The sequence below is a fragment of the Zingiber officinale genome, chromosome 2B, assembly GCF_018446385.1.
Source record: "Zingiber officinale cultivar Zhangliang chromosome 2B, Zo_v1.1, whole genome shotgun sequence".
Lineage (NCBI taxonomy): Eukaryota > Viridiplantae > Streptophyta > Magnoliopsida > Zingiberales > Zingiberaceae > Zingiber > Zingiber officinale.
The window spans coordinates 136,799,003-136,808,906 of record NC_055989.1 but is presented as its reverse complement, the minus strand read 5'-3'; the positions used below and the strand labels follow the sequence as shown (position 1 = coordinate 136,808,906).

Below are 9,904 nucleotides of genomic sequence, written 5' to 3'. Positions count from 1 at the left end.
TAGCTTTTAGAGAAACTCCAACTTCATCAAATGCAGTAGTATTTTATTTATTTCTGATATATGTTAATAACGAGATTGTCTTATGAAAATTTAGTCTTTACTTTTAGTATTTCTATCAGTACTGTTAATATTAAGAGGTCTAGGCGAAGTTCGGGTGGCAAAAGTATACAATATGACTTATTCTATAATTTTGCAACTATGTGCTTGAGGAAAATATACTTAATTAGATCATAAATGGATTGAATTGTTTATAATTAACAAATAAACGAGGTAGGTTGGGTCATAAATGCGTCAACATATTTATGATTCTTTTATAGATAATATACCTTTATAAAATTTAATATATTAGTTATAAATATATAATTTATAAAATAATTTGTATATTATTTGTATTTAATAATTTATTTTTGTTTATTAACAAGTGACCTCCTTCAATTAATTTATATAGGTTAACTATCCCAGGCTAATAGTCATGATTTATCTTTTCGTGTTAATCTAAGGATAGACTGGCGGAGATGTTGAGAGTGAATAAATCATCTTTTACCACTATAGATCATCTGGATTCTGTCTGCTAAAGCAACCAAAACGTGCTGCTTGCTTTTGGACATTGTTTTAATCCCTTCCACTTCAAAAAAATCCACGTGATTCTCGAGTACTCCCTCTCCGATCTCTTTCCACTGTGCCCTTCTTCTCCTTTTCCTCATCAGCCACAGGGTTATTGTCATAAATCAGCTTGAACCCTGCGGTAGTATTGCCGATATATGGAACCTGGAACCGAAATGATCGAGTCACGAACGAACTAGCGGAGAGATGGTGGATCAGAGGACGACGGTGAGTAACAAGGGACAGAAGTCCAAATTCTCTAAGACATGCAGGTTGTTGAGCCACTACTTGAAGGAGATGGGCAGCCTCCGCGGTCTCGCCCTTCACATGGCTCCAGTAGGTCAGATTTTCTTCTTCTTCTTCTTCTTCGTCAGATTTATGACTCGAACAACGCAGATTATTTATTAAACATATGGCGTACGTTTTTAGGTAAATCTTTGGCACCCACAGCGACCATGAACTTGCTGCCTGGAGTCGGTGCGTCTCGAGAAGACCAAACCCAAACTGAGAACCATCAAAAAAGAGAGCCTCTGAAATCGACGGATCTCTTTCCCCATAACTATGGATTTGATTCAGAAATCAAGTGAGCTGGATTAATTCGTGCCTCCAGTATTTCATTTCATATATATGATATGGCCGTTGAAAAAGGTTAAGTAGATCAAAATTTGTTTAACTGTTATAGGCTTCTGCCCAAGGGACAGCTGACCATCTTCTATGGTGGCAGAGTACTGGTTTTCGACGATTATCCACAAGACAAAGCCAAGAATCTGATGCATATGGCACGCAAAGTGAATACTATTGGAGCTCAACACTTTTGTTTCTCCACTGCGGATTGCCATCCCAAACTTGACTCAACTTCTCTACCGGCTTCCTCTGCTGCTCCGGTGGCGGCGACGTCGCAAGTTAGCCTGTCAATGGCCATTGAATCGGGTAATTATTCAATCTTGGAATCATGCATTTGGTCATGCCATGATCAGCAAATCTGAAGGTTTTGAAATCAATATGAAAAGAATAGCCAATGAAATATATTTGTTTGATCATGGGTTGCAGACATGCCCTTAGCCAGAAGGAACTCCCTGCATAGATTCTTAGAGAAGAGGAAGTACAGGTGTGTGTGCTGTTTAATTTGCTGACAAACCTCGTGCATGCTTAGTCTTTGCTCATCATAAATCCGTTTCCTCCCCTCTTTAGCAGGATCTGCACTAAGGCACCCTATCAAATCCGTGGATCTCCTGCATCAGCCATTGAGGCCGATCCTGAATCCAGCCAATCCTGGCTCAACCTTGGCACGCAGCGCACAGCAAATAGCAGGCCTTAATTATATTAGGATGAGCTTAGTTTTTTCATATATATACACTAATGCTATAGTTCGGATGCATGTTCATGCTTTATTTCTATGTGTTTATGGATCTTGTATTTAGGGTTGTAAATGAACCAAGCGTTCGTGAACAAGTTTGGTGTTCGGCTTGGTAAGAGCTTGTTTATGTTCGTTCAATATACATAAGATTAACTAAACAAACAAGCTTAAACAGCTCGTTAAGCTAAACAAACAAGTTTGAACACATATGTGTTCAGCTCGTTAACGTTCGTAAACAACGTTTATGAACAATGTTCATGAACCATATTCATTAATAAAACTCTTTTCAATATACTAAATAAATAATAAAATAAAATAAAATAAAATAAATAAATTTAAATTATCAAGCTCAATAACCAATCAAACAACTAAAAGTTTAAAACAATCAAACAAGCTTAAATTGAGAGCTTGATAACATCTAAATGAACCAAGCTCAAGCCAAGCTTGAATTGAGAGCTTGATAACATCTAAACGAACCAAGCTCAAGCCAAGCTTCAAGCAAGCTCAAGCTCATAAAAAATAAACCAAGCCAAGCTTGAACACTCATTTCAAAAGCTTGGTTCATTTTAAGTTCGGCTCGGCTCGGCTTGGTTACCTTATCAAACAAGCTTAAACACCCCAAAACTCAAGCAAATGCTAGGCACAAAGAAGACGATACAAGGTATAATGTTCATAGCAGCTGTTAGGCACTAGGACGTGATATTTTTGCCTCTTTTTTTCAATACGATATGAATAATAGCGTGTCTGTCTCACAGATTTAATATTTTTTCAAATAAAAAATTTAAAAAAAGTTTGGCAAGGTACTTGATCCACTCACTCATCCAGTACTGAGTGAGATCTACACCTAGACGATTCTTTTCTTGCATTTGTCTCTATGTGAAATTACTTTTTGACGAAGCATAGAGAAGCTCCAATGCAAAGGAATTTATAGAATGATTGCGTTTGCAGCAAAATCTAGTTGATGAGACAACGTTTTGATCACTTGCATGCAAAACTGCTGCTAGAACATTAATATCCTACTTTAGTGTAAAGGCAAGCTCTTCATGTCGTCACCTAACTTGCATGCAAGATGCCCTTCATTTTCGATGGTGAAAGACAACCTGCACCCTACTCTGAATAGGTCACGTTTTCCTCAAGGTATTTCAATAAAATCCTATGTTCCTCATTAAACGATCGTACAATTTACGTACACATCATGTAATATATCTAAACATTTTACAGATCTAGGGCAGATTACGAATTTAAACGATATGAGGTCTGAGTTGATGAGGCTTAAATCTATCCTATAGCTTTGTTTTGATTGCATGCTAAATGCTGCTCACGACTTCAAATTAGAAAGAAGTGATTCTTTAATGATGAATTCTTTAATATAATTTGTTACCTGAACAATTCAAATTAAGTCATATAAACACAAATAATTTTCGACAACAAAATAAATGAACTCAATTGTGGGAAAAAATTTTACTGTTCGACCGTGAAATTTAAGTCCATGAGAATTTAATCAATCATCTCTAAATACGTACGGTTGCAAACTGCCCATACCTTAAATACACTTGAAAACTACTGCTAAATTGATGCCTTAATGAAGGATGAAGAGCACTATCCTATACAAGCAAAAACATATGTCAGAGTGGATCAAAGTTGTCTGGAAAATCCCTTTTGATGCTCGAGTCATGATGGCGCTGTGGAAGGCGAAGCAATGGAATAAATATTAATAGAGAAGGTTCCTGAGAACGAAAGGTTAGAGTTTCAAATTAAGATGGAGAGTAATTCTCAACATAGACAGACTTGGCCTTAGAAGTAATTGGAATTATAGAACTATTTGGCTGGTATTGACCATCTTGATTGATATCTGAGTCATGGACTCAATGTCTATCGAATTGACTAATGGACCGATGGACCTTATCAACTGACTAATGAAATTTCAAATGAAAAATTTGGGGATATGGGCCAACTGGCAAACACAAATCAATGACACACCAGATTTAATGTGGTTCGCACCCCTAGGGCTGTTAGTCTATGACCTAATAGTCACCAAAAGTTCAACGACCTTTCTCCTTTTTAGCCTCAACTGAGGTCGGAGAAACCCTTATAAAATAGGTTTTTTTTTCTATAAAAAAAAATGTCTTTACTAGTATATAAATAGTTAACGCAGAGACAGTTTAAAAATCAAAATATCATAGCAATAATAAAAAAAATCACAAAATTTTCTACAACCTCAATATAGGGATCTCTAGGCACAATGCTATCTAGCACAATTCTTCCTTAAGATGATAGTCTAGAAGAATGATAAGGACTTTTTGTAGAGATCGTAATATTGTGTTAAAAAATAATATAGATCCGTTATCAGAGCCCGTGTGCAATTTTCAGTCTCCTAGCCACTCAGCCAGGTTAGCGCCAGGGTTGGTACGAAGACAGCTTGATTATGGGGTCGGGCTTCCGACGCTCATAAGTTGCCAAGTACTGAGAAATTGCCGAGCCGAGCGTCCCGTCCGCTCGGCTGAACTACAACTCAACCAATGAAGCATTCTTACTCGGTCCGGCATGCCTTCAGGCCTGAGCCTTACGGCGTCGAGCGGCTCTTCCGCTCGGCCCAAAACGTACAATGCATAGAAGGGGACAAAGGGAGCAGCTGGGAATATCCTTCTCGAGACGTACGTCGCCGACAGGCAGCGTGGTTGGCGGCTGGACCGGACGAAAAATCGTACGGTGGAAGTTTTCACTGTCACGTCAGAGATATGCCCCGGACGATTGCGGCATAGCGCCAGACACGCTTTTCTGACAAAGTCATTCCAGGTATGCTTTGAGGAGCGTGCACATTTTGGGATGCGTGCACGCATCCCCTAGGAGTCCTATATAAGGACCCAGGTTTCGACGAAGGTAGGCATTCTACATCACTATAGCTACAGTTTTCATTCGCGTCATTCTGCCTCGATCTCTTTTCGTTGAAGTTGACCTGAGCGTCGGAGGGCCGTCGCCGGGAACCCCTTCCCGGCCCAATTTTGTGCTTGCAGGTTTCCGCCGGAGGCTCACACCAGTCGGAGGATCGTACGCTGTTACCGAGAGCATCACGTTCCTAGCGTCTGTCGATTCAGCGCTCGGACAAAATCAATAATATTGTGTTAAAAAAAATAGATCCGTTATCAGAGCCCGTGTGTAATTTTCAGTCTGGCGTTCAGACTTCATGTGAGAGCATCTGGAGAGGGAGGTCAACATTTCTCCTCTTCGAATGCTACGCGAGAAATATTTTGAAAGAGAATTCTTTCACAGATAATTAGTAGATTTTTTTTGATAATTATCTATAATTTATTATATACAATTTGATGCACTTAATTTTGATTTTATAAATAAATTATTGCGTGGAATAATTGGATGAATATAATATCATAAAAAAGATTTAATTAAACGTTTTAAGCACATTTTTTATTATAAATTGACTAATGTTAAATAATAATATATATTATATTTATTTCTGGATTGAAAATATTAATATGGTTAAAAGTTAATTAAGATTTTTTCTCTAAAATAAAAATAAATTATAACTTCTTAATCAAATATAATAGTGTGATAGATAAATTATAATACTTATAAAAATAAAAATATTTTAAAATTAATTTCATGTGTCATATCTTACAAAGGAGATTTGGTATATGTGTTAATCTCAAAGTTAAAATTAATTAATTTGGTGCCACAAAAGGAGAGTTATTCTTACAAAATAGTATAATTTACAGAAGAAAATAAGTTTGTTATACAAAAGTAAGAATGCTAATACAAAAATATTATGAAAGCAAAATAACATGATTATTATTGAAGACAAATTAAGAAGACAAAGTAGCGAACAGCCTCATGCCCCAAAGGCCCAAGTTTCTTCTTGAAATTGGTCATAAATCTGTCGTTGATAGACACAATCATCGAACTAGTAAAACACTTCCCTGTGAAGGATACAAATGGAAAGATCATACAATTTTGCCTATTTTATAAAATACTATAATTTTCAAATGTTCATTTCTTTCGGACAGAGTAGATAATAAATGATATGGTATGAAAAAATATATCAAAAATGAGTATTACCTAAAATAAGGGGTGAGGGAATCCTTGATGCTCTCGTCATCCCAATCCAAGTTGTTCCACCAATCTTTTTCACCTTCAATCTCCTTTAATCTGTAATCAACCTCAAATAGAGTAGATAATAAATGATTTGATATGAAAATATATATCATAAATGAGTATTACCTAAAACAGGTGGGGAAATCGTTGCTCTCTTCATCCCAATTACAGTTGTTCCACCATTCTTTTTCACCTTCCATCTTTTCCAACATTTTAGCCTCAAATGGTAATTTTTTGAGCCTTGGGCAATAAAGCACACGTATATATTCCAAGGCAGGAAACTGGAATGGTTGATGTGCAAAGCGATGCAGATTTCTCATTCCATTCAAACTCAACATCCTGATGGGAGATATAGAATTGGAGTTCCCAAGATTACTTATTAGTTCCTCTATTTCCTCACAATTTTTTATATCTAGAAGATTAAGATATGGCAGATGGAGAACCCAAGAAACATCCTTCAACTTGTTGCAACCACAAATGTATAGGTCACGAAGGTTCTTGAACTTATACCCAACTTCAACTTGATTAAACCTAACATTTTCCAATTGTTCTAGTGTTCTAAAACAGAGAGTCTTCAAACAATTGAATTCTAACATCCGGTTCCAGTCTTCAGTCATCGTTAATTCGTCTCCCGGGACATCTGAAATTTCTAGACTCTCGACCCAGCCACTTGCTTTGTGATTCCATTGTAAAGTGCCCAGATTGTACTCTGGTAATTTTGAACTTCCCAGTCCTCTCACAGTGAGGCTCCTTACGAAGACATTATACGGTAACGTGTCTAGTCTTTTGAGCTTATCTGGATCAATGGTAATTCCCAGACTTAAATATTTGGGGCGTCTTCTGAAATGTTCCAACTCATCCCACCACCACTCATGTGAAGGATAAATTTCTCTTATATCCAAGAATTTGAGCATTGATAAATTGGATATTGTCCCATTGGGTACGGTCTCAAGCTTAGTATCCCTTAGAAACAAGTACTTTAATTTTCCCAAGCGACCAAACTCTGCAGGCAGATTGGTAATACTAGTTTCGGACAAGTTTAAATATTGAAGCTCGGTTAAACAACCAATCTCCTTTGGAAGCTCTTCAATACCTAAATTGAGAGAGAGATTCAAGTATGTTAAACGAGGCATGTTTGTGAACAACATCGGATGAATCTCCGACAGATGGTTACTATGGAGATTCAACATGGAAAGTTTTGGAAAAGTAGAAGCTCCATAGTCTTGTAAAGAAGTAATCTCATTGTCCATGAATGATGCTCGCTCTATCTCCTGCCATTCCTCCTGTCTAGGCAAATGGCGCAACCCAATTCCAGCTTTTACAATCCATTTCCTTTTATTCCCCTTCAACGTCAGTAGTGTCATGTCTCGGATAACGTCATGCATCTTTACATGTTGAGCCTCGTAATAATCCGGTCGTCTAGAGGAGTGCTCTAGCAAGGATGCATTAATGAGAGCTTCCAAATGCAAGCATCCTTGTTGGAAAGCATCATTGATAGAATAAGGTGGGAACACTATATCGTTATGGATTATGCCACAACCTATCCAACACGGTATCAATTCCTCAAATTTGTGGATGTCGTGATCTTCAGGCCACAAAGCACAACACAAAAGGCACTCTCTTATAGAATCATTTTTTAAACTGTCATAGCTTAGTTTGAAGGCTTTATACATTACGGTTGAATCTTCTGACAGACCGATGGTTGTCCACTGATGTTTATTCCTTATTTGATGGAGAGCGTGATTCCAAACATCCCGAGACTTGTTCCCTAACATGGCTCGGGCAACGGTTATAAGAGCGAGCGGAAGACCTGCACATTCTTTAACAAGTTCTTGAGCAACAGAATAGATTCCTGCATCTGAGAAGGGAGCATCACTCTTGAAGTTCTTAACAAAGAGTTGCCATGCTTGCGCTGGATTCAGGCATTCGATTTTGATCTTCTTTTCTGCTTCCATTTGCGCACACACTATCAGGTTGCGGGTTGTGAATACCACGACTTTACGCTGCTGTTGCTGGCCTTGATCAGTAGCCGAATGTGCCATCCCCAACAGTTGAAGATCCACATGTTCCCAAATGTCATCAAGAAACAACAAGCACTTCTTGTTCTTCAAGTAGCTAAATAGTTTATCACTACAAGTTTGTTCATCGTCACTCTCCTGCAGTGTCTTCAGTCCTAGACTCTTAGCAATATCCATCTGGAGCCTTTTCAATTGGCAGTCTTTGGAGGCCACAACCCAAATGACAGGATCAAATATGGTATGCTTAAGAAGATAATGATGCTGGATGCTCTTCAATACGGTGGTCTTACCGACACCACCCATTCCGTGGATGCCTATGATGTTGTCTTTTCCACCATCGATGTAGCCCACAATTTCCTCCACATACGATCCAATCCCAACATGTGATCGGTATACGATGGGAAGCGTCACGATGGGTTTTGGAGGCCCAACTGTAGCAATCGGATCCAGTACATCAGCTCGGATCATCAATTCATTAATCTCGTTGCACTTCTTCGCCCTGATGGAGTGGTGGCTTGATGACTCTCTGATAGGGACCTGGTTGATAGTAGCCACTTGGCCATCCAATTTCTCCACCTCCAGTAGCCACTGGCTCACTTCGTTGGTCGGAATTTTCCCCTCGCGCTCCGCCTGCTTGATCTGGTTCTCAATGTCGTCCCTTTTGGCTCTCAATCTTGCCATTGTCTCTTGGATGTCAGATCCTATCCTGCTAGGAATTGTGGTAATGGCAATCGGATCCAGTGCATTAGTTCGGCTCATCAATTCATTAGCCTCGTTGAGCTTCTCCGCTGCTCTTCGATTGATGGAGTAGCAGTTTGATGACTCTCTGATAGGGACCTGATCTCCTACTTGCCGTGTTTGATTCGTTGCGCCGCCAGTTTGATTGAAGCAATTGCAACTGAAGCAACCTAACGAAACAAACAACTTTTTTTTTTTCCTGTCTCTTTTATAGATAGATAAAAACAGTAGTAGATTGTATGAATCAAAACACAAAGACTTGCAATTGAATTGGAGTGAAAAGGCAAAAAGGTATATACGGGAGAAAACTCACTCATGCTTTGGAAATCCTGGTTGATAGCAGTCACTTTGCCTTCCAATTCCTCCACCTCATCGAGCCACCGGTTCACTTCGTTGGTCGGAACCTTCCCCTCTAACACCGCCTCGACGATCTGGTTCCTGATGTCGTCCCTTTTGGCCCTCAATCTTTCCATTTCCTTTTCCAATTTATCGATGCTAGATTTCGGCCTGCCCAGTCCCAGCGTCGCCTTGAGCCCGCTTAGGCACTTGTGGACGTCTACGTTGAAATTTAATTTGATGAACGCCATGGACGAGAAGAAGCAAAACAAGAGATTTGTTTCTTTTGCAGAGCAAGGGAAGGGAAGAAAAACAAAGACGAAGAAAAAAAAAATCAAAAGATTGCCTCGTTTATCAACCAGAAAAAAAAATCAAATTTAATATAAAATCATTTTAATTTGACTTTATGTTAATCCAAATTAATCTCATTGATTATCTCTGGTATAAATCGAAAAGTATGATGAAACAGTCTAAAACCCAGTATCCTTGGATTAAGTTCCCCATTTGTAGGAAAAATTCATATAAATATGTTCTAGTTAGAGTTGGAATTGTGATATCTGAGAGATAATCTGGATATCCTATCGTGACATCATGACCATAGGGACCTTTTAATTTGACTTTATGAACATTAAGCCAATAGGAATTTAAAAACAATATTCGACTTGTCAAAGATGCGTATTGCAAAAGGACATGACAATTAGTCAGTTGACTCTAAATTAAATATGGCAACCACTTTCATCAAGTT

General features: G+C 38.4%; 2 protein-coding genes across 3 annotated transcripts; one reads left to right on the top strand and one right to left on the bottom strand.

Annotated features, from left to right (window-relative positions):
• Nucleotides 1-574: 574 nt before the first annotated feature.
• Nucleotides 575-2,075, top strand: LOC122049583 (protein TIFY 10b-like). Of its 2 annotated transcripts, none has more exons than XM_042610953.1 (5): nucleotides 575-943; nucleotides 1,033-1,186; nucleotides 1,286-1,533; nucleotides 1,654-1,711; nucleotides 1,795-2,075. In XM_042610953.1, the coding sequence occupies exons 1-5, from the start codon at nucleotides 811-813 to the stop codon at nucleotides 1,919-1,921; spliced, it is 720 nt and encodes a 239-aa protein (XP_042466887.1). In that variant the 5' UTR covers nucleotides 575-810; the 3' UTR covers nucleotides 1,922-2,075. The 2 variants fall into 2 exon arrangements, with proteins under 2 accessions (XP_042466887.1, XP_042466888.1); XM_042610954.1 differs by having other exon boundaries at nucleotides 576-943; nucleotides 1,798-2,074.
• A 3,582-nt stretch (nucleotides 2,076-5,657) lies between these two features.
• Nucleotides 5,658-9,493, bottom strand: LOC122047406 (probable disease resistance protein At1g61300). Its single transcript, XM_042608685.1, has 4 exons — nucleotides 9,137-9,493; nucleotides 6,194-8,993; nucleotides 6,032-6,121; nucleotides 5,658-5,892 (listed from the first exon to the last, which is right to left on the bottom strand). Exons 1-4 carry the CDS (start codon nucleotides 9,408-9,410, stop codon nucleotides 5,877-5,879), a joined length of 3,180 nt encoding a protein of 1,059 aa, XP_042464619.1. The 5' UTR covers nucleotides 9,411-9,493; the 3' UTR covers nucleotides 5,658-5,876.
• Nucleotides 9,494-9,904: the final 411 nt, after the last annotated feature.

What these genes read in the sequence shown, in the direction of transcription:
- LOC122049583 (XM_042610953.1), top strand. Translation starts at nt 811, where the DNA reads ATGGTGGATCAGAGGACGACGGTGAGTAACAAGGGACAGAAGTCCAAA. An exon ending in GTCAATGGCCATTGAATCGG is followed by an intron (nt 1,534 to 1,653) that starts GTAATTATTCAA and finishes CATGGGTTGCAG; the next exon opens with ACATGCCCTTAGCCAGAAGG. An exon ending in TTAGAGAAGAGGAAGTACAG is followed by an intron (nt 1,712 to 1,794) that starts GTGTGTGTGCTG and finishes TCCCCTCTTTAG; the next exon opens with CAGGATCTGCACTAAGGCAC.
- LOC122047406 (XM_042608685.1), bottom strand. Translation starts at nt 9,410, where the DNA reads ATGGCGTTCATCAAATTAAATTTCAACGTAGACGTCCACAAGTGCCTA. An exon ending in CCAGGATTTCCAAAGCATGA is followed by an intron (nt 8,994 to 9,136) that starts GTGAGTTTTCTC and finishes TTGTTTCGTTAG; the next exon opens with GTTGCTTCAGTTGCAATTGC. An exon ending in GATTTCCCCACCTGTTTTAG is followed by an intron (nt 6,122 to 6,193) that starts GTAATACTCATT and finishes GGTTGATTACAG; the next exon opens with ATTAAAGGAGATTGAAGGTG.